Below are 24088 nucleotides of genomic sequence, written 5' to 3'. Positions count from 1 at the left end.
TGAACCACTGATAACTACTCTCTGGGAACGGGTTTCCAACCAGTTATGCACCCTCCTTATAGTAGCTCCATCTAGGTTGTATTTCCCTAGTTTGTTTATGAGAAGGGCATGCGAGACAGACTCAAAATCCTTACTTAAATCAAGCTATACCACATCTACTGCTTCCCCCATCCACAAGGCTTGTTACCCGTTCAAAGAAAGCTAGTAGGTTGGTTTGACATGATTTGATCTTGACAAATCCATGCTTACTGTTACTTATCACCTTATTATCTTCTAGGTGTTTGCAAATTGATTGCTTAATTATTTGCTCCACTATCTTTCCAGGTTAGGGTGACCAGACAGCAAGTTTGAAAAATCAGGATAGGGGGTTGGGGAGGGGGGTAATAGAAGCCTATATAAGAAAAAGACCCCAAAATCGGGACTGTCCCTATAAAATCGGGACAACTGGTCACCCTATACCAGGTACTGACTGGTCTGTAATTCCCCAGATTGTCCTTATTTCCCTTTTTATAGATGGGTACTATATTTGCCCTTTTCCAATCCTCTGGAATCTCTCCTGTCTTCCATGACTTTTCAAAGATAATTGCTAATGGCTCAGATACCTCCTCAGTCAGCTCCTTGAGTATTCTAGGATGCATTTCATCAGACCCTGGAGACTTGAAGACATCTAACTATGCCTGTTGCCTGCAGCACATGGATTCACTACAGACTCTCTCTGCTACTCCTTTCCCGCTCTTCTTTTGGGGTTTGAACCTCCACATCCCTGTTTCCAAACCCACTTTCTCTTTTCTCTCACTGCTGGGGTGAAATCACAGCAGCATGCTCTCGGGTGGTGGCGAAGTTGTGATTCAGCAACTCTTCATCACAGGGTGGAGTGCATACCTAGTGAAGATGTGCAGCGAGGTGGAGGAAAGCCCTTGAAGAGTCATCATAGCACATGAGAGGGAGTGGTTGCTTCTGTACATTTGACAGCTTTCTACAATGCCATGGCACCGATACAAAAGAGTGATTCCAGGACCTGGCTAGTTCCCGAGTGGAGAACTCCAGACAACAAAATGTCTGAGGGACTTGTAGATGTCAGGTAGGAGGCACTAGTGTAACACGTTCTTTCTGCATAAATATGCTGTCCTCCCACATGGCCCCTCTATCCATTGCCACACTCCCTTTCTGAGCTCTGTCCAACCTGCCTCTCTGTTGCCCGTTGCTGACTTGACCACTGAGAAACGAATGAATGGCAGGTGGGTTGGATAGAAGGAGACGTGCATAGGAGTCGAGCAGAGAAATGGCAGGAACATACAGGAGGCAGTAGCTGGGAGATGTAGGGAACCAGCAAAAGGGAGAAGAGGCCAGGTGAGAGTACTTCTGAGGGGTTGAGAGATGGCAAGCTGGGAGGAGTGAGAAATGAATCTTCAGGTGGGAGGGGGCTGTAGGCGAGGAAGTGATATACTCCTCATCAGTTGTCTAAAGAGCTCAACTGCTGACTTAACCTCATGCTCCATAAAGGCCTGGTCATTTCTATTTCCAGCTAAATGCACATCCCAGTTTTGGCTTACATTGCTGTATGGCCCAGGTCCAGAAGCAGGACAGGAAGAGCTTGTCTGTTGTGAGGGGCTCAAAATGAGCTGCCAGGAACACGTCACTGGGACCTGAAGATTTTCCTCATGACACGATAGGCTCTTGATGGGCTGGATGTTCACAGATATATGATTTCATTAAACCCCTTTTACCCCCACCCCCACCCCAATCCTGGGTGCATATGGCGTCAATCATCCCCCGCCTCCCACCAAACCTGCCGTATCAACTTGCAATCTGTGAGGCTCAGAGATTTTCCTTTGCCTTTTCATTGCTGATGGTTAGCAGCAGATGGAGAACCTCAGGGCCTGGTGTTTGGCTGAGTGTTTAATCAGCCTCCTGTTCCTGCTGTTTGATGGAAAGAACGTGTTGAAAAAGACAGGAAGAGCTGGGGGTCAAAGCCTCCCACATCAGTCCAAGAAGAGCAGGACACTGATGACGGGGATGAACCTACCTGATGGACAGGAGCTTTCTTCAACATTCCAGAGGAAAGTGAAACCATCTCCGAGTTCTTTGCCCACAGATCCAGGGGAAATTCCCTCCTGACTCTAAACCTCACAATGAGTTTAACCACATGTGCATGAGCAAAAATCACCAATCTAATCCCATTTACGACCCATGAGACTGTTGGTGACCATGTTTTCCTTGAATCCTTTCTTGATCCTTGATAGCCTATTGGATTAATTTGGATATGTATAACTGTTGGGAAAAGCAATTTATATGTGCGGGGCGATGCCCTGTCTGAACTCCATTGCACTTTATTTTTAAAGGTCCATATTCACCTTGCCCCACAGGCAGGTGCATACATAGATTTAACCCCTGAGATGGGAATAACCCCGTTAGTCATGTCCAGAATCTTGGGCTACCAGGTTTTTTTTTTTATTCCTGCCCCATCCCTAGTCAAATATAAAGCTGGTGTGGAGCATCCACAATTTGCATTGACTTGAGTGGAAACTTCTCCAGATCAGGCACAGTATAACCACATATGAAGTAGCTTCCTTCATCAGCCCACTCAGACCAAGCACACAGTACAGTATTGTTCCTCTTATCCCACCTCAAATAATGCACCGTGGTCTTAGCTCAGTACACGTGCTGATGGGTCATTTCTAACATCAGGAGCAGAAGATAGTCAGGGGCGGGGTGGGGTTGGACTGCATTTAGTGTTGCCTTGACAGCCCTGGAGAATGAGGCCATCTATTTCTCCACAAAGGAAGGAACTGCATGAGCAGTGCATGCTTTCCACACACTGCTATCAGTATGTCTCAATCTGGACCTAGAGCAGTGGTTCTCAGCCTATTTACCATTGTGGGCTGCATAGGCAGGTCTATGTGTTATGTGGGCCGCATCCACACAACATATATACTACCTGTACAGCTACATGGGCCGCAGCTGTGTGCTGATTGGGCTGCAAGCGGCCCATGGGTCGCGGGTTGAGAACCACTGACCTAGAGGGACCACCTCTGTGAAGAAGAGGGGAGTTCAATCTCCATTCAATCCTTAGTTCAGAATGCCTGGTTGTGAGGCACTGTAACCTGTACACTAGGAATTAGGCACAGGCTCACAAAATTAATGTCACATAGGCCACTGGACAGCTAACAGATGGTAGTAATCTTCACTTACTATTGAGATGGTTTGGACTGGCACCAGCAACCTTGAGGTGACATGCTTCTAGGCAAGTTCCAACTGCCCAAGTCCCCAGTCCGTGAACAGCAGGCTATGTACCTTTTGTGCTCCTTCACAAACTCAACCAGCTCCTCTTCCGTGTAAGGCTTGTCGGGGACATGAACTGGCTCATCCATGAATGGCTCGTAGAAATCCACCTCATTCAGCTTCAGAGCTAGTTTCTTTGCAACCTGTGGCAATCACAGAAGTTACAAGTGAATAGGTCTGACATACCCACCGGGGTTAGCAAATGTCTTCCCTATTGCAGAGGAGTGGTGAGTGTGGTGTCCTCTGAGCATATCTTGTAATGGGCATCTGTCACACACATAGCCCAATCCTTCCCTTGTCAATACTGCTTTCTACAGTAATGGCCTCAAACGTTGTGTCAGAACTGGGCCCACACATCTCACCCTTTGGTTTTCAAATCCAAACCAGGATCTGCATCTGAATTGCAAAAATGGCCTTTATCCTTATAATAGGGACAAATTAAAACCTGGAGTGATCAAAATCCTGATCTGGAACCAAATTTTAGATATGGGACCATCTCTAGATCTTAGAAGCACTATCGCAAGCTGTTGTGTTTGCGGTGATGAACAGGTTTTTGATAAGCAGAATATTCATTTGTGTTTTATAACCCTTTTCCCATCCACACGTCTCTAAGGCCTTGACTACACTTGCGAGTTACAGCGCTGTAAAGGCTCCCCCAGCGCTGTAACTCACTCCCCGTCCACACTGGCAAAGCACTTACAGCGCTGTATCTCCGTGGCTGCAGCACTGCACGTACTCCACCTCCCCGAGAGGAATAGCGAGTATTGCGCTGCCGCTGCAGCGCTGCGGTGCCAGTGTGGCCGCCCAATGCGCTGTGACTGGCCTCCAGAAGTATTCGGCAGTATCCCACAATGCCTGTTCTAGCCCCTCTGGTCATCAGTTCAAACTCTACTGCCCTGGCCTCAGGTAACCAACCATGTGACCCCCCCTTAAAATTCCCCGGGAATTTTAAAAATCCCCTTCCTCTTTGCTCAGCCAGGCATGGCGTGGAGTGCTATCAGTGAATCTTTCCAGGTGACCATGCCTCCATGTGCCAAGTGAGCCCCACCATGGAGCAATGGCGAGTTGCTGGACCTCATCAGTGTTTGGGGGGAGGAAGCTGTCCAGTCCCAGCTGCGCTCCAGCCGTAGGAATTACGATACCTTCGGGAAGGTATCAAAGGACATAATGGAAAGGGGCCATGACCGGGACGCCCTGCAGTGCAGGATTAAAGTGAAGGAGTTGCGGAGTGCCTACCGCAAAGCCTGCGATGCAAACGGCCGCTCGGGTGCTCCCCCCGCGACCTGCCGATTCTACAGAGAGCTGGATGCGATACTTGGGGTTAACCCCACCTCCACTCTGAGCACCACCATGGACACTTCAGAGCCAGGGTGGGAGGAGGAAGAGGAGGAAAACAGGAGTGAGGGTGGTGGGGCGGATAGAGACACCCCGGAATCCCTGGAGCCATGCAGCCAGGAGCTCTTCTCGAGCCAGGAGGAAGGTAGCCAGTCGCAGCGGCCGGTACTTGGTGGAGAACAAACAGAAGAGCAGGTTCCCGGTAAGCGGGTTTTTTTTCAGGAAGGAATTTTTTCGGTGTGGGCTCTTTGGGAGAGGGGGGTTAGGCATGCATGCCTAGATGCCGAATAGTGCATTGATGTGGTTTATCACATCACGGTAATCGGCCTCGGTAATCTCTTCGAATGTCTCATCCAGAACGTGTGCAATGCGCTTGCACAGGTTTATCGGGAGAGCCATCGTGGTCCTTGTTCCAGCCAGGCTAACGTGTCCGCGCCACTGTGCCGCGAGGGGCAGGGGGACCATTGCTGCACACAGGCAAGCTGCATATGGGCCAGGGCGGAAGCCGCATTGCAGTAGAAGACCCTCCCTTGCTTCCCAGGTCACCCTCAGCAGCGAGATATTGTCCAGGACGAACTCCTGTGGAAAACGTTGGGACAGTGTTCAGTGTAGGTGCCCCCTGAAGCTGTTGGCTCTCCCCAAGGCACAGAAACCCAGAGGACAGTGCAGCCCTGAAACAATCAGTCCCCCTTACTCACCATTTTGAGGCTCCCGTAGGTTATGTGTGCTCTGTTTGGGATGGGAAAATTATGCTATTGTGTAGACCCTGTGTGTGCCCTCCTTAAGTGCGGGGGAAATCATTACTCTGTCTGATATAAACAATGCTGCCTCTGTTAAATGTTGCATTTTGCCTATACAGCTGCAACAACCTTGAGACCTCAGCCGTTCCTCTTATCGCCTGCTCAGAGACTGCAAAGACTCAGGAAGAGACCGCAAAAAAACAAAGAAGACATGCTGCAAGAAGTGATGCGGCAATCTATTAAAGAGAATGAAAAAGCACAGAACTGGAGGGAGAGAGAAAGCAGGATCCGCCAGGAAAACACAGTGCACCGGCGGCAAAGCATGGAGCACCGGCAGCAAAGCACGGATCGGCTCATAAGCATCCTGGAGCGCCACGCAGACGCTATCCAGGAGCTCGTAGCCATGCAGAAGGAGTAGTACCGCAAACGCAAACGCCCCCCCCTCCAGCCCTTGTCCCAAAACTCTTTCCCTTGTGCCCCACTGCTACCTCCAACCCACTTTCCCCAACTTCCGAGTTCTTCACGCCACCAGCTGCCTCCAACACCAGTATCTTCACCACCCAGCCCTGAAAACCACGACCCTTACCCTCTGCACTCAACCCCCATCACCATGCAGTATAGCTATCCTGAAGTGCAGCACTCACTGAACAGCACACCAGACAGGACAGACGCGAATCTGTGATTGTACCGTTCCCCACTCCAACCCCTTGCCCTTTCTGATTCCCAAGCAGTTGTGTTTCTTTCCAATAAATAAATTTTCTTTTCAATAAATGGATTTTCTTTTCAATAAATGGATTTTTTGGCTTTGAAACCATTCTTTATTATTGCATAAAATAAAGATTCCTTTGCCCAGGAAATAAACAGGCACTGCAAGTCTGCTTAGCAAACACTGATTCCTAAAGATTGGAACTACTGCACTTCACTCCCGTGCAGGGCACCAGATATCACTGCTGGTTTTCAGCCTCAAATTGCTCCCTCAAGGCATCCCTAATCCTTGCAGGCCCGCGCTGGGCCCCTGTAATAGCCCTGCTCTCTGGCTGTGCAAATTCAGCCTCCAGGTGTTGAACCTCGGAGGTCCATGCCTGAGTGAAGCTTTCACCCTTCCCTTCACAAATATTATGGAGGGTACAGCACGCGGATATAACCGCAGGGATGCTGGGTTCGGCCAAGTCCAGCTTCCCATACAGAGATCGCCAGTGGCCCTTTAAATGGCCAAAGGCACACTCCACAGTCATTCAGCCCCGGCTCAGCCTGTAGTTGAACTGTTCCTTGCTGCTGTCAAGGCTCCCTGTGTAGGGTTTCATGAGCCATGGCATTAACGGGTAAGCGGGATCTCCAAGGATCACAATGGGCATTTCAACTTCCCCTACTGTGATCTTCCGCTCTGGGAAAAAAGTCCCGGCTTGCATCTTCCTGAACAGCCAAGTGTTCCGAAAGATGCGTGCGTCATGCACCTTTCCGGGCCAGCCTGTGTTAATGTCAATGAAACGCCCACGGTGATCCACAAGCGCCTGGAGAACCATAGAGAAATACCCCTTCCGATTAACATACTCGGATCCTAAGTGGGGTGATGCCAGAATAGGAATGTGCGTCCCATCTATCGCCCCTCCACAGTTAGGGAACCCCATTTGTGCAAAGCCATCCACAATGTCCTACACGTTACCCAGAGTCACGGTTCTTCTGAGTAGGATGCGATTAATGGCCTTGCAAACTTGCATCAACACGATTCCAACGGTTGACTTTTCCACTCCAAACTGGTTTGCGACCGACCGGTAGCTGTCTGGAGTTGCCAGCTTCCAGATTGCAATAGCCACCCGCTTCTCCACTGGCAGGGCAGCTCTCAATCTTGTATGCTTGCGCCGCAGGGTGGGGGTGAGCTCCTCACACAGTCCCATGAAAGTGGCTTTTCTCATCCGAAAGTTCTGCAGCCACTGCTCGTCATCCCAGACTTCCATGACGATGTGATCCCACCACTTGGGCTTGTTTCCCGAGCCCAAAAGCGCCATTCCACGGTGCTGAGCATGTCCGTGAATGCCACAAGCAATTTCGTGTCGTACGCGTTACGCGGCTTGATAGCATCGTCGGACTCCTCACTCTCACTATCACTTTGGATCTTAAGGAATAGTTCGACAGCCAAACGTGATGTGCTGGCGAGACTCGTCAGCATACGCCTCAGCAGTTCGGACTCCATTTCCCGCAGACAGATCGCGCTGCACAGAAACCGTTGAAAGATGGTGCCAAAGGTGGATGGAAACAAAGGGATTTCTGGGATGCAAAGCGATGCATCACGGGGCGTTGGGACAGGACCCAGAATCCCCCGCATCCACGCCCCCTTCCCACAACCCACGGCGCCAGAATGGGAAGAGGTGCTCTGTGGGATAGCTGCCCATAATGCACCGCTCCCAATGGCGCTGCAATTGCCGCAAATGTGGCCATGACAGTGCACTGGCAGCTGTCAATGTGGACAGACTGCAGCGCTTTCCCTACTCAGCTATATGAAGACAGGTTTAACTCACAGCGCTGTACAGCTGCAAGTGTAGCAAAGGCCTAAGTGCTGTACAACCATCAATTTCTCCAAACACCCACTGGGAGGCAGGTAATTTAATTATTACTATCTTCATTTTGCAGATGGAGACCTGCTGCACAGAGAGATGAAGACACTTGCCTAAAATTTCATAGTGACTCATGTGCTGAGCTGTAGACAGAACATAGTAATCCTGATTCCCAGGTCTGTCTCTAGAGACTGCACTTCTCATTGCCAGCAGGTGCATGACCTGCCTATCCACGAGGAGGCAAAATTTCCATGTGCTTCTCATCCTCTAGCTGATAAATGTTCCCCTTCTTGGGATGGGCCTCTCCACAGCTGAGTCTGTTTTACCTGCCAACTTACTGTGTAACACTTACTGCACCTTCTTGTCTAATATTGCTCCCCATGTGTGAGGCTATTCACAGTTGCCCCAGAGTCCTGTATTATTCCTTGTCTGCCCCAGCCCATTAACTTGCTTCCCCTTTCAGCTCTTGTCCCTTTCCAAGGCTATTGCCTTCTGTCCCCGTCCCTCCTTCAGTCCCCACTCTGCCCCCATCTCCCTTCATCCCTTGTTATGCTAGCCTGCCCCCGTACCACAACCTGTTCCTGCTAGAGAGGCACCGGGGCAGGAGTGATTCCACTCACCCACCTTCTGCTCCCTGCTCCCAATGGATCCTCACTGGCTGGGAGAGGAGGAGGAGAGACAATCTCCCTGTCCTCAGTGACAGTCTCACAGCTGACCCCGGGAAATGCCACTTGGTCCCTGCAGCCCTGCTGAATGGGGAAGATCATTTCAGCAGGGCTAAGGAAATGCATGACAGAGTGGGAGGGCCAGAGACATGTGTCATGTCCAATGTATGACACTTGGCGGTGCTGAACAGAGGGAAATGGGAGTGTGGGTGCAAAGCCCCCACATTTGCTGCCCCAATCACCCCAGGATACTGCTGTGTGCAAGTCTGGAGTAGAAATTACTGGAGAATCGGGATGGTCTACTTTTTTCACATACACTAGAATTAACCATCGAATTATAGCTAAAGTGTTCACTTTACACACGCAACCCAGAATCAAGCCCCCCCGCCCCGCCCTCCCCGTGAGCAGGTTACACTTGTTTTATACACTCATTGAATGCCAAATTGGTTCAAGCTACATGACGTCACAGCTGTTTTCTGACTAATTTACACCTGATGTATAATGTACACCGCTGAATTTAGGTCAGAGACTTCTAGCAGAATTGTCTCTTTGGGACAAATTCATCCCTGGTCTAACCCCACTGAAGCCAACAGTCTCTGGAACCTGGTGCTTTGTGTTTAGACAACGACCTAGATCAGAGCGGTCACTGTTTTGTTTGGCTGGGGATAGAAGCCCCTCTTGTTTTCCAGTAAGAAGAGCATTTTCTTTGCCAAGGCCGAGTAATGCATCAGGGCTCAGGACGGAATTTAGAGTCAGGTTCTCAAAACCCTGACTGAAAACTCCCAATCTGCTGAGCTTTGGGAAAGTCCTGATCTTAACTTCATTGATTTCAGTCATTGTTAGCCTAATCCTGAACTCTAAGTTGAATGCACTTTGGCTGTGCAGAAAGGAGACTGTGAGCCCTCAGGAGGGTGTTTCCGGATGCTTACCCCTTTGTCAAAGGTGGCAAAGAATTTGATGGATGGTTGGAAGTGTTCCGCTGCCTCTTCAAATGCCTTGTAATCTGAAAGGAGAAATGACAGAAAAGGGCATTAAAGAAAAGATTCCAAAGGTATCTGACCAAACTGTGCTCTACACAAACCCAGTGGAACTTGTCAGTCAGGACCCTGAGGACTCAAGTTAATACGCAGCAGGGAAGGGAGGACTTTCTTATAGCTAAGGAATATGCCTTGAGGTCAGGAAACTGGGGTCTATTCCTGGCTCAGCTGTTGTGTGGCCTTACCCAAGTCAATTGACCACTCTGTGCCTCAGTCTCTCCATCAATAAAATGGGGATAATGGTGCTTACCCACCTCTCAGGCAGGTTGTGAAGCTACGGTCATTGCTGTTTGTGAGGTGTTTTGAGATCCTTGGGCAGAAGGAGCTAGGGCAATGCAAAGTTTTGCTATTATAACATGTTGCAGATAATAACAGTACTGAGCCTTTTTCATCTTTATTGGACTTACAAACAAGAACTATTTGGTGCTGATTTATTGTTTGTATAAATGTTTGCAGGTTCCCAAGGTATCTTTGTAGAAGGGTAGCCCATGGAAACTACAGATCCCAGCAGCCAACACTGCAATGCAAATACTTTTCCAAGCAGCCCTACTGAGCAAGGTAATTTCCTGGTCCCAACTCCTACCAATGACAAGAGTGCCCGCAGCCACCCTCCCACACACAAAGCTGCAGCTCAGTCTGAGAAATGTACCATCAGCTGGAAAGTCCTGTTCAGGACCCTAGAGTGGGATTAGGATTGGAACACCTATGCTTTTGCTGTACAGTTTTTTGCTGTTTTATTTAACATGTGAATAAGCTCAAACAAAGAGAGCAGATCAAAATTTCCAGGTGCTCTCAGCTCACCTCCACCTGTTGACAGAGATTTTGATCCTCTTTGGCACACCTTCCCCTCTTAAGATCCCTGATCAGGAATCCCCCACCTTGTTCCTAGAGCCCAACCAGACTAGAGCAAGGAACAGGTCAATCTCACGTTCAGAGTCTTCTCCTTTGAAGTAGCCAATGAGTTTGATCTCGTCCTCAATGCGGTCGAAGGCCTGTAGCTCCAGCTTGCTGTTGATGATTTCCACTGGGTCCTCCAGCAACTGCCATGACAAATGTATTTGATAAGCAATCCTACTTTTGCAGCACCAGCCTTCTACAGGCTACTTTTACAGAGGGCCTAAAGGGGAGGTCTTAGCTTGCTTCCCTGCTGCCAGAAGCCTTACCCAACCCCGACGGCAGGTTCCCAACCCAGCCCTGAGGCAAGGAACCCGCAGTCGAGTTGGCTGAGAGCACCCTCAAAGGGAGCTGTCAGTAAGGAAGGCTGGACTAGGGAAGTGAATGGTTGACAGAGAGAAGGTGGACAGGGAGAATTTGGGACCTGGCCACAGAATGGGGCATCTCCAGGGGGTTTGTATGAGGGTCAGATAGCTGGGTGAGGAATAGGTCTGCTGTGGGAAGACAGAAGAAGCAATCAGCAGCCCAAAGGATCACAGAGAACCTGGTGGGGTGGGGGAATGAGTGTTAGGAGGCAGGATGGTGGGTGTCTTTGGGTTGGGGGGAATGAGTGATCAGCAGCTGAGAGAGGCTGGAGGGGTGGTTGGGAGAGTAGCTGTTGATGAGGTTGAGTGTTGACACTTAAGATAGGCCAAGAAAGATTTTAAGGTTTGCCTGGGAGCAAGACTCCCATAGTGTTGCAGTTAAGATAACAATATCTAACAAAGACTGGAATTTTACTGTGCAGTAACCCTTCGCTTATTTTGAATGCTATTTTTAAGATCTATTCTTACAGTGTGCTGGCCTCAAGATGTGTAACGGATGAAATTATCCAAAAAAGGGCATAGTCACTGACTAGCCACCAGGTGATGATACAGTTGGAAAGTTGCAATGTAACAGGGAACCTTGGAAATAAGGTAAGGAGATGTATGTACCAGAAAGAGAAATTAGATAAAGACCAGAATGACACACAATAAGGGTAACAAGGGTGTGATTGCTCCTAAATCAGAGGGGAAGTAAGATCATCGGCAGACTGGATGTCAGATGTTAGAAACTACAGGGAAGGTCTTCCACAGCTATTGGTAATTGTATGCCTCCCTGTGTATATACTGTTTTTCTTAACTGTTTGATTAATAAATACAATCAAAGCTGCCTTATCAGAGGTCTGTTATTATTAAACTCATCTGAACTGGAGAGAACACTTCTCACTAAATATATAATCACAGTTAAAATTCCTACCAATTATTGGTTATTGATTATTGACTGTAGCGGGGTGGTAACCCCGCTCCAGTCCAGAGGGGGCTGTGGCTGGAGAAAGCAGCTTTTAGGCTGAGCTGACTGGGGGAAGTGGCTGCAGCTGGGGCCATGCCCCAAACAGACGCAGCTGGCCCCATAAAGGCCAGGGCAGCCAGAAGCTCAGCAGTCTCTCTCTGCACTCAGAGAGAGAAGGGCCTGGCTGCAGCAAGCTAGAGGTAGTGTACCTGAGTGGAGCAGGGCTGGGGATAGGCTGAGGAGCTCCAGCCTGGCTAGCCCGTGGCTGTGGCCTAGAGGAGGGCCAAGGGGTACTGGGGGTTGCAGAGGGCAGTCCAGGGCAGCAGGTCCAAACCCCCCTTGCCAGTGATGAGTGGCCTATACTACAGTCTGCCCCAGGGAGCGGGGGCTAGTTGGTGACTGGCAGTGGTCTGGTGCTGAGGCAAGGTGGGGATAGTGGGTGGGGGTTCCCCTGGGAGGGGAGACCTAGTGTGTGGATACTGTCAGGGGGCAGCACCCAGAGCAAGGGGCACTGGGGTCCTGGGAGGGACACGGGAGCCGAGAAGGAGAGGACAGGTGGATCACTGGCCTGCAGAGGGTGCTCCAGAGGCTGGAGAGCTAATTCCCTGGATGACCAGCAGGAGGCGCCTGCAGGGGTGAGTCCGCTCCTTTACATTGACAAACTATTGATTATCAACATGAGGTTATTTGAATTCCTTTAGTGCAAATGGTTGAGGCTAAAGGGGGAAGACATTGTAAACAAACAAATGATGCTGGGTGACAATGTAATTTCAAAGGCAAGTCAGAGTTAGGCCTAACACTACCAGAGACTTCTGGAAAGTCTGGATCTGAATTTTATGACTGACCCTATCTGTGCAGTAGGTTATATCAAATCAAGTTCTGAGGGAAGAAGGGGTTCCAGACCTGTCTGCAGCTCAAACCCAAGTCTAGTGCAGACCTCAGCCTTTGATTTCTTAAGCTGCCACAGACAAGGAAAGGATTGGTCTGATTGCCCTCTCAGTGACACTGGTGTAAATCAGAAGTGACTGTACTGGAAATCATAGGATACCAGCATTGGAAGGGACCTCAGGAGGTCATCTAGTCCAACCCCCTGCTCAAAGCAGGACCAATCCCCAGACAGATTTTTGCCCCAGATCCCTAAATGCCCCCCTAAATGATTGAACTCACAACCCTGGGTTTAACAGGCTAATGCTCAAAGCACTGAGCTATCCTTCTCGTCTCCCCCCCCCCCCCTTTAGCTACTGAGATAGATCAGTATAAAAGCTGTATGAGAGACAATTCGGCCCATTTTCTTTAGGGACAATTCTGCTCACACACTAGATATTTTCTGTCATTCTTGTCCCTTGTTTGTTTGGGATTTTCTTTATTACAAGGCACCTCTTGAGAGAAGAGAAGATCTTTGTTCTCTTTTGTCACTGCATATGTTTTATATGCACATGTCAAAATACATCAAACAAAACATCACACCAAGCGACTTGTGCTACATAATAAATGATGCTTGGGTGTACATCATGTGTGTTTGCTACCTCCTACTAGAAAGTAGAACCAGAACAGCTCCAGTGTTTGTTACTATAGGGCCCTCTAGTGGTTGTCTGACAGAGGATATGAACCCTATAACAGCTATTGATGATAGCAAAGTGCTGGGGGGCCACAAAGTCGTTGCCATAAAATCATTATCACACCAAAGCAGAGACCCTATCCCTACCCTGAGTCCAGCCCTGGAGCAATATCAGAAGTAGCATCCTTCTGGTGGGAAGCCAATATGCAGCATTGTTCCCTGCAAGTCTGTACTGACTAGGGTGACCAGACAGCAAATGTGAAAAATCGGGACGGGGGTGGGAGGTAATAGGAGCCTATATAAGAAAGACCCAAAAATCAGGACTGTCCCTATAAAATCGGGACATCTGGTCACCCTAGTACTGACTCAGTAACCCAGCATAATGCTGATGGATGTGCCATCCTCCAGATGAGAAGCTGAGGACAAGTGGGATACACATATTGTGGGCCTGATTCTTGCCTAATTTACTTAGTGTAAATTAAAAGTAGCTTCACTACCATCCATGCAGTAAACTGTTATAAACCAGGCCCTGCACCATATCTCTTGCCACCAACTTCTGGTCTCCTGTAACTTACCCTGGTTTTAGGCAGAGATGGAGTTTTTCCTGCTATCCCAGAAAATTAGCTGCCAGCCCTCCTTACAGTTTTATCTTTAAACAGGGCCTGCGGTTCAACCATTTCCCCAACTGAGGTCAGGTCAGGTCCCTCGTCTGTGACATACAAAAGGGTGTGGGGTAATTAAGTCATCTTTTCAGACAAGAAGGGGTTGCAAATAGGGCTGAAGCTCATTTGTGGCGAATATTTGCAAAAACATTTTGGAAGTATTTGCCCAGTTCTGATCTTATCTGTGCTTACGTCCAGCAGGAATTCAACCAAGACATCTGCAGCCAGTTCCCCATCAAATTCAATCATACGCTCTTCCTTGAAGATATAGAGGCTTCCTTCTTCATCCAAGCCTGGAAGAAGGGGATGAAGAGACACAACATGGTCAATATGCTACAGAAAGGGTTAATGGTGCATTCTGGGAAAATATGGTTAGCAGCCCAGCTGCGTGTGCCTACTTGCCAGTGAAAGTTTCCTGTGGGAAACAAATCTGATCTATCTGCTGAGAGACGTCACAACTAGGGACAGGCCGGATCTGGAACCTTGGATCAGTTTTCTCTCAAACTTTGAGAAAGTTCAGTTTCTGATCCAGATGTCTTGGGCTTCATGACTTGGGCCTCTTTTGTTTTAAAGTGCAAGAATTTTGCTAAGCAAATAAATAATCTTGGGCTCTAAGTGGTGTTCCAAAACCAAACACCCCAGAACTTTCAGGAAATTGGTTTGGATTTAGATCTGGGGTCTAGACTTCATGGTTGTGTCAAGTCTGTATAAAATAAGAACTAACCAATAAGCCAAAGTGAGTCTCAAACTCTCTAAGACTCACCTAGACCTAGCATATGTTTGTGTGACACACTGTATATAGATAGATTCCAAAGTGCTTCACAGACTAGATATAAAGATATCACCCACCCCTGAAATGCAGCTGCTTCTGGGGTGGAACGCAGCAACCTTACACTTCTTATAGTAGGTCATCAGTTTGAATCCATTTTAGGGATGGCAATATTTCACAACCAGAGAGGCAAGCCCCTGTAGGGGTGATCACAAGTAGTCTAGGGGGCAGGGGACAGAGGAGAACACTGGGGGTTGAGAAAGTAGCATGACTCCAGATCTACCATTCCCAAGATAAATATGCTCCCACAACCATGAAGTAATGCAATGACTGGCTTCTTGAGAGCCAGTCCCATTCCCTCTCCTCCCAGAGTAGCCCCTAATGTAGAGAACCACAGGAGTGCTCACTTGTATAGAGCTGCAGGCTCAAGAAGCAGGCTACAGAACCTAGCTATTCTCCTCTGCTCTTGTAGCATTCAACTGAGCTGCAACCTGCCACCAGTGAATGCTCCTATCTGAAGCAGTTTGTAGCCTCCTGCTAAGTGGGGTGCAGGAAGGAGAGCCACAAAAAACAACAACAAACCACCACCATGCTCAGAGGAAGAGAAAAAAGAGTTTGAAAAGAAAGAACAAGAGAGAGAAAATGGACAGAAAAAAAAAGGTCTAGTAACAGTGCCTGAGCATAGTCATAAGGGGATGGGTGCCCATCTTCCTTGGGGGGGATCTTCCAGGAGGAGCTTGGGATGTGTTAGGGGACTGGATGATTTCCTGGGGACTGGTGATATGCTATGTAAAGTTTCAGCTCTACATCACTGCTTCAAATCTGGCTCAGTGCAGGACTGACTGCACCACTGTGATATGCCAGGGTATAGTCCGGATCAGTGGGGCGCTGTCACCCCTGCCCTGCAACCTTGGGTGCCTTACAATGCCTTGCTGAAGTAGCTCCCATCTGGGCTGCTCACAAACAGCCTTCCACATGCAAGCCACACCCTGGCTCTCGCAAGCCTGGGTTATACTGCAGGGTAACCCCAACACACCCCAGTCCTGCATTTCCCCCCTCTCCTGGACAGTACAAATATATTAAGTCCATTAGTCCTTTAAGGGAATTGGAGGGTTGTTACCCTCTGACAACGCTCTGTTAAATGAATTGTGAGTCTCCATCCAGCCATCACAAATAGCAAGGACTGGCTTCTTTGTTGGCAGTCTCAGCAAGGAAGCTAAAAGTGGGAAAGGACCATGGATCCTGAACTCCCCTCTGGCCCTTACACAGTGAATGATTCCCTTAGAGCTGGGTGGGGCAGCATGCATGTGGAAAGCTGTCACTACCGTTCTGTCCTGTGGATAATGAGTTGGTTGCTCTCTCCAGGGCTGTCAGTCAGTGTGGTACCTTTCCCATGTGCTCTGTGTATGTTTTCAGAGATTTTAGCGATGAAACTTACCCAGCTTTTTGGCAACTTTTGCATCTTTCTTGGAATCCACAAACCCGAAGCCGAAACCTTTAGTTTCCAGGACCTGGGCAGCCAGCTGTAGGAGAACCCAGACAGGAACATAAATGCCATGAACATAGGCCACCCAAATACCCCGAGAGAACCTACTTCAATACCAAAATAAACTCCCATTTGACCACACACCCCTAGTTGGCACCTACCGCACCACACTGGAACCCATAAGGGGTATCATCAAACAATTACAACCCATACTCGATGGGAACTCCATCCTGAAAGAAATATTTCCTGAACCCCCTCTTCTGGCCTTCAAACAACCCCCCCAACCTCGCCAAGCTCATCATCAGAAGCAAGCTCCCCACAGACCAGGACACATCAATTCAAAGCGGTACCAGACCCTGCCAGAAAACGGATACAAAACCTGCAGACATATCTCTGCTGCATCTGTTACAATGATCAACAGCCCCCACAACTCATCTTTCAAGCTCCAGGGGTCCTACACATGTGGTTTACTTCATCCAGTGCACTAAATGTATGGTGATGAGATATTCCAATTTTTTATGGACAGTCCTGATATTCAGGGCTTTGTCTTATATAGGCACCTATTACCCCCCACCTCCTGTCCCGATTTTTCACCCTTGCCATCTGGTCACTCTAACAATTATGTGGGTGAAATGAGACAATACACTCCTGATGAACTCACACAGGAAAATGCTAAAAGACAAAAACACCCTATCACCTGTGGGTGAGCACTCTGTGTCTGATCTCTCAGGCCCCATCCTCAAAGGAAACCTGCACAGCACCTTCAAAAGATGAGCCTGGGAGCTTAAATTCATAACTTTGCTAAACACTAAAAATCATGGTCTCAATAAAGACACTGGATTTATGGCTCATTACAACAATCTGTAACCCACTAACTCCCCCTTTTTGTCCTATGACTATAGGAAACGTCACCATGAATGGTCCCTTAGAATATGTGCTAATTACTTATGCCAAATAGTCTGTTCAATCTTGTATTTAGCTGTGACGATCTAAGCACCTCTTCTAGGTGGGAGGAAGAGCTCTGTGTGGCTCAAAAGTTTGTCTGTCTCACCAACAGCAGTTGGTCTAATAAAAGATATTACCTCACCCACCTTGTCTCTCAAATGAACACTACAAGACAGTTAAAAGTCATCAGGACCAACCAGGACGGCACCATAGTGACAGGTGACCCACATTCTGCTTTCTGGGCAGAACTGATATGTGGATCATATCACTTGCCATTTCTTGGCTGAGGTATGCTACCCATAGGTCACAATGACTGGATCTCATCCCACTCGCTCACAGACCTGGGTTGGTTTAAGATAGTATCTGCTGCTAACTACTCTCAGATAGTCAGGTGTTGGGAGAAGGCTCACAGCCTGAATCAGGGAGGCACAGTTGAAAAAAGTGTGGGAGGCACCATTGAAAAAAGATCCATTTGCATTGATATAAAACACATAGTCCCCAGCCTATGGCACCACGCAGAGGAGAACCCACTTATTTTAACCCAGAGATTTCTACCCACAGTAAGCAGCAGATAACAACCGGAAACTTGGGGGCCAAGCTCACTGCAAAGACAAACTGTGCCCAAGTCATTGCCTTGCTCAGGACACGTGTAGGGGAAACAGAGATGCAGAGAGATGAAATGACTTGCCTAAGGTCACATAGTAGTCAGTGGCAGAGCTGGGGCATGTCTGAGTAGAACCCTGAAATACAGACCAGTGCCTTATCTACTAGAGTCGCTTGTACGGCTGTCTGTGTCTGCCTCTCTTGCTGCTCCTCTTGGTCACTAGGGGCTTTTCTTTTCGTCTCCACTCTCTGCCCCCTTTGTCACTGTCTCTCCTGAATGAACCAGAAGCCCAGGAGTGTTCAATGCAAACATGCTTCAGCCGTTTGGGAGAGATATGGTGCTGTGGGAAGCAGAGAGCTATGATGTCACTGGATACAAATTAGCCAGTCACACTGTTTCAATTAACTTCAGAGGCCAACTGGATACTGGCAACAAGACAAACAAAATCCCAATACAAATTGGCTGAGATAGCACAGGAAATGGCTTCTAATGACTAAGCACGGCCCGCTCGACTGCATGGCCACCTCCAGTCCCAGCTCCCAAGTGACAAGCCTTTTTGACTCTGCCACACAGAATGCCCCAGACCCCGCCAATGACACGAAGAGGCTGCAAAGCAGCTGGAAAGCCCTGCCCCTGGAGAATACTTCTGGTGCATGGGCCTCTTTACCTTCACAAGGGCAGATCGGTCGGGGTGTGTGTGTGTGTGTGTGTGTGGCAGAGGGTATGCCAGGGGAAGGAGGAGGCATGGCCAGGAATGTGTCACAAGGCGGCTCACCACTACAAAACCCCACGGCTCTTTTTTTGCATATTGGTATTTGAGGAACATTATGACCCAAGGAATGGAGCTCCATGGCTTGTAGGAAAGGGATGCCCCTATTAGGACATGGCTACCTTTGGACGCCACCACAAGACTAGACGGAGAAAGAAAACCTTCAGGCAGATTGTGGCATGATTTCAGAGTGACACAAGCCCCATTTCAGGGCCTAGCATTGTGGGCATCCTGTGTTCCCCACACCCCGCCTCCCGGCTAGTTTGAATGTCACACAATAGCTCTGAGCTGCTGCCGCCCTTAGAAGTGCAGCATGCTAACCTCCCTCCTATAAATAGCCTGTGTCTGAACCCAAGGGTGACAGGAGATTAAGAAAGATAAACGCTGGCTACAGAACCCGAGTCTCTCATTAAGGATGCGTGGTTAAGTCATCACCATTCATTGGCAGCAGTTAAACCCTTTGCCAAAATTTTAGGGCAAAACGAGGCACTTTAATGGCTAAGCTGTTAGATGCTTTGCTTGGACAATGGGAAATACAATTATTTGTGAAATTTTACTTCTCTTCTCCCCTTCCACAAAGTACATGCTCCCATGCCTGCACCCCACTTCCTTACTCTTATGCTCTCCTTTCCCCCACAAAATATATCCTCAACTATGGGGGGAGGGATAGCTCAGTGGTTTGAGCATTGGCCTGCTAAACCCAGGGTTGTGAGTTCAATCCTTGAGGGGGGCCATTTGGGGATTTAGTTGGAGATTGATCCTGCTTTGAGCAGGGGGTTGGACTAGATGATCTCCTGAGGTCCCTTCCAACCCTAATAATCTATGATTCTATGATCACCGCACCCTTACAATCAGACTCCCCCTTGCTCCAAAGGACATCCCCTCCCCACACTCTGCCTTCTCACTCCCTTCACCCTAACAATGTGCCCCCAGGTCCATCCCCCTGCCCCTCACATCTATGCTTCCCATTCCCCCAAAGGACATGTTCCCAGGCCTGCTCCAGTTTCTTCACCCAACCCCCAGTCCTCCCTAGGGTGACCAGATGTCCCGATTTTATAGGGATCGTCCTGATTTTTGAGTCTTTTTCTTATATAGGCTTCTATTACCCCCCACCCCCGTCCTGATTTTTCACACTTGCTGTCTGGTCACCCTAGTCCTCCCCTTTGTAGTGTAGCTAGCCATATAACTATTCTGATTTTGTTTCCTCTCTACAACTTCCTGGGGTTTGTCCTTGGTGAAGGAAGCTGCCATTTTGTGAGGCAGAGTTGATGCAGCATATTACAAAGGAGACATTCACTGGGCTCTCTTTCATGGAGACTTTATTTTTGTTCTTTCTTGTTTTGTTGTTTTCCTTATTTAAGACAGATAGCAGACTGAAAGTTTATGGTTACCGTTTGTATACAGAAAAACATAAAGAATTCTGTCATAGTGGAGTATACCCTTAGGGCACTTAATTCTTATTTCCCTTATCCTACCTCCCGCTATACTGGCTCAGAACATTGGTCTCACTAGCCAGGTGCCCCACCTCCTACCCTACTGGTTCAGACCATTTGTCCATGTAAACCCGCATTAGGCATCTGGTAGTAGCAATTGATGATTCAGAGGAAGATTAAACCCTCTTTTAGGGTACTTAGCCTGCTAAGCAGAGGTCTGTGGGGGGTGAAATCCCTGCCTGTTCCATGTTATGAGTGGCTGCCTATCCAGAGAACCTCTTTGCTGGACACTGGAATGGTGAGCACTGGAGTGTATGAGGTTCCTGAGCAATACTCAGTATTGTAAGCAGATTGCCACAGTGAGGACGTTTGATAGACCAATAACAGTTTCCTCAGGCCCCGAGTCCAGCACTCGAGCCCCTGCCTGCCCTGTGACCAGAGGAGAGCACTGAGGTAAAATATGTTCAGCCCAAGAAACTAAGACTATGGCTATTATCAGCCAAACACTCCTTGGCCCCACACACTGGGATCTGGGCTGGTGTGTCTAAAGGCCTTTAACTGTGCTCTGAAATGTGTCTCCATCTTTTGAGGTGTAAACACCTGCTATGTGCACATGGGCGGGGGGTGTGGGGGGGTGTGGGTGAGCGAGGGTGTTTGCGTGATGGGATTGTGAATAGGCACATGTGTACATGAGCGTTCGAGTATAAGAGTGATTGGGTGAATGGGGGTGAGTTTTTGTGGGGGCATGGCAAGGGCAGCGGGGTGAGTATGCAACTGTGAGCATGGGTGGTTAGGGTTAAGCGTGTGTAGGAAAATGTGGGGGATGGGATCAGAGCCTCTGTGGTAGGACAGTGTGTGTGTATGTGTGTGTGTGAGAGAGATAGTGTGTGCATATGTGTTTGTTAGAGTTTGTGAGGGGGAAAGTATGGCTGGAGGTGTGTATGTGTGATAAGAATTCTGTGTGTGCATGTGTGTTTGGAGCTGGGTATGTTAGGGTATGTGTTGTGTGTGGGGGAGTAGTTCTGGACGTGTCTCTCTCTGTGGGTATGTGTGTTTGGCGGTGTTTCTGTGAGGGTATGTATTAATATGCCAGTGTGCGAGCACTGAGCAGGGAGTTATGCAGGCAAGCAGACTGCTCTGCTGGGACAGTCACACTGAGATAACGTCAGGTATGCCGTACAGCATGTGCCCATGTGCGGCACTCCAGAGTCCCGCACTGGGGAATCTCTCCGTAATGCCAGCTACACAGGAACTGACCAGCCTGACTGCCCTTGCCCTAACCCCAGCTGGTTGGGGGATTCTGATGCATTGCCTAGGTATGGCCTTCTCCGTGCCACTGCATTTGATCCACCATCAAATATCAGAGCACAGAGAAGCCAGAGACACAGCACCTTGGCTGGCTGCCCCTGCTTTATACAGTATCTGGCATTTATGTATCCACTTACAGTATTTTCTGATTCCAGTGGGATTTGAATACAGATAATGTTTCTAACTTCGACAATCCTTTTGGCTCAGGACCATGGGAGGGAGGGGGCTCTAATGCGCAAACACAGCCATCTCTGCCCTGCCTTTTAAAAGCAGATCCCTTGAAGGTTTGGCCCACCCGAGCCCTTGTCATGGTGTCTGCTTCAACAGCGAGAAATTTGGCTATAACAGCTGCATGGTGAGGGGGAGGAAAAAGGCTGTCTTGGAAGAACTGGACCTAACTGGTCATGCTAGATGGTCCTGAGGTGCAGCAGGAGTTCAAGGTGTGGATTTGAGCATGAGCAAAGCAATTGGACTCTCAAGGCTCCACATTCCACACACATTTGGCAATGCACAGCCCATCTCTCTCTTATCTGTACTGTGCCTTCATAATGTGTCCCTCCCCGTAGGATCTAGGTGCTATGTACAGCATTCGGAATAGCAGCTTTGTGTCTGAGAGGACTCCTCTCTCCCTAGTATTACATTCCTCCCTTAAATGGGATGATCCTGTTATTTGTTTCCATGTCATTCTGCTCCCACTGTTGTTGTGGGAGGGCCTTATGCAAAGAGACGAGTCCTACATTTTCCCCTGATGGTTGCAAAATTCAGGCTCATCCTGATTTACAGTGGTGGGGAGTTCCACAGCCAAGGGACTTCCGCCATTAACTCCTTGCTCTGCCAATTAAGAGTCTCTGCCTTCTCTCAGTCAGGCAGAACAACCTGATGGATCCCAGCATCTGTAGTAGGCTGTGGACGAAGAGGTGGTCTCTGAGTTAGTCAGGGCCCAGCCCATGCAGGGTGTCCAGGTATGGGATGGCTGGGGGTCAAAGGTTCAGGGGCAGCCCCCGGATTAAGGGAAGATGATAGATGGTGTTTTTAAGGCTACTGCTGCTATCTGAGTGTCCAGGACCACCCAGGAGTCCAGTACAACCCTGGCACACTGTCTTAACCCTGGGGGCTGATGCCTTCTGTGGAGCATAGAGTCATAGCTTCTTTCACTTCCTCAATGCATTTTGTGTTCCTATCAGCATCACCTCCATCTTCCCTGGGGCTAGTCTGAACCAGCTCCAACTTCCTGCAGACTTTGGGACAACTAGAAGTCTGCATTGTTTGCACTGGATGCAGAAGAGATGTGGAGCAGGGTTTCCTGGCACACTGATGTTAGGGAGATTCCCAAACCTGAGCTGGCTTTTGTAGGTGACAAATCTGAGGAACTGTCACGGATTGAAGTGTCACGAGAGGAGGTTTTGGAATTAATTGATAAACTTAACATTAACAAGTCACCGGGACCAGATGGCATTCACCCAAGAGTTCTGAAAGAACTCAAATGTGAAGTTGCGGAACTGTTAACTAAGGTTTGTAACCTGTCCTTTAAATCGGCTTCTGTACCCAATGACTGGAAGTTAGCTAATGTAACGCCAATATTTAAAAAAGGCTCTAGAGGTGATCCCAGCAACTACAGACCGGTAAGTCTAACGTCTGTACCAGGCAAATTAGTCGAAACAATAGTTAAGAATAAAATTGTCCGACACATAGAAAAACATAAACTGTTGAGCAATAGTCAACATGGATTCTGTAAAGGGAAATCGTGTCTTACTAATCTATTAGAATTCTTTGAAGGGGTCAACAAACATGTGGACAAGGGGAATCCAGTGGACATAGTGTACTTAGATTTCCAGAAAGCCTTTGACAAGGTCCCTCACCAAAGGCTCTTATGTAAATTAAGCTGCCATGGGATAAAAGGGAAGGTCCTTTCATGGATTGAGAACTGGTTAAAAGACAGGGAACAAAGGGTAGGAATAAATGGTAAATTCTCAGAATGGAGAGGGGTAACTAGTGGTGTTCCCCAAGGGTCAGTCCTCGGACCGATCCTATTCAACTTATTCATAAATGATCTGGAGAATGGGGTAAACAGTGAGGTGGCAAAGTTTGCAGATGATACTAAACTGCTAAAGATAGTTAAGTCCAAAGCAGACTGTGAAGAACTTCAAAAAGATCTCACAAAACTAAGTGATTGGGCAACAAAATGGCAAATGAAATTTAATGTGGATAAATGTAAAGTAATGCACATTGGAAAAAATAACCCCAACTATACATACAATATGATGGGGGCTAATTTAGCTACAACAAGTCAGGAAAAAGATCTTGGAGTCATCGTGGATAGTTCTCTGAAAATGTCCACGCAGTGTGCAGAGGCGGTCAAAAAAGCAAACAGGATGTTAGGAATCATTAAAAAGGGGATAGAGAATAAGACTGAGAATATATTATTGCCCTTATATAAATCCATGGTACGCCCTCATCTCGAATACTGCGTACAGATGTGGTCTCCTCATCTCAAAAAAGATATACTGGCACTAGAAAAGGTTCAGAAAAGGGCAACTAAAATGATTAAGGGTTTGGAACGGGTCCCATATGAGGAGAGATTAAAGAGGCTAGGACTCTTCAGCTTGGAAAAGAGGAGACTAAGGGGGGATATGATAGAGGTATATAAAATCGTGAGTGATGTGGAGAAAGTGGATAAGGAAAAGTTATTTACTTATTCCCATAATACAAGAACTAGGGGTCATCAAATGAAATTAATA

The 24088-nt window shown here is 48.2% G+C and overlaps 1 protein-coding gene across 1 annotated transcript in view; it reads right to left on the bottom strand.

Moving 5' to 3' along the window:
- The window catches only part of CASQ2 (calsequestrin 2), a 56642-nt gene that overhangs the window by 18850 nt on the left and 13704 nt on the right, over window positions 1-24088 (bottom strand). Inside the window, exons 2-6 of the mRNA XM_024198410.3 lie at window positions 16244-16328; window positions 14229-14329; window positions 10540-10651; window positions 9504-9577; window positions 3295-3425 (exon numbers count right to left, since the gene is read on the bottom strand). Of these exons, the coding sequence (XP_024054178.1) occupies window positions 3295-3425; window positions 9504-9577; window positions 10540-10651; window positions 14229-14329; window positions 16244-16328 (503 nt within the window). The remainder of the gene's footprint in view (window positions 1-3294; window positions 3426-9503; window positions 9578-10539; window positions 10652-14228; window positions 14330-16243; window positions 16329-24088) is intronic.

The sequence above is a fragment of the Terrapene carolina genome, unplaced genomic scaffold (genome assembly GCF_002925995.2).
Source record: "Terrapene carolina triunguis isolate 2854851 unplaced genomic scaffold, T_m_triunguis-2.0 Scaffold242, whole genome shotgun sequence".
Taxonomy (NCBI): Eukaryota; Metazoa; Chordata; order Testudines; family Emydidae; genus Terrapene; species Terrapene triunguis.
This window is presented reverse-complemented; position numbering and strand designations above follow the sequence as displayed.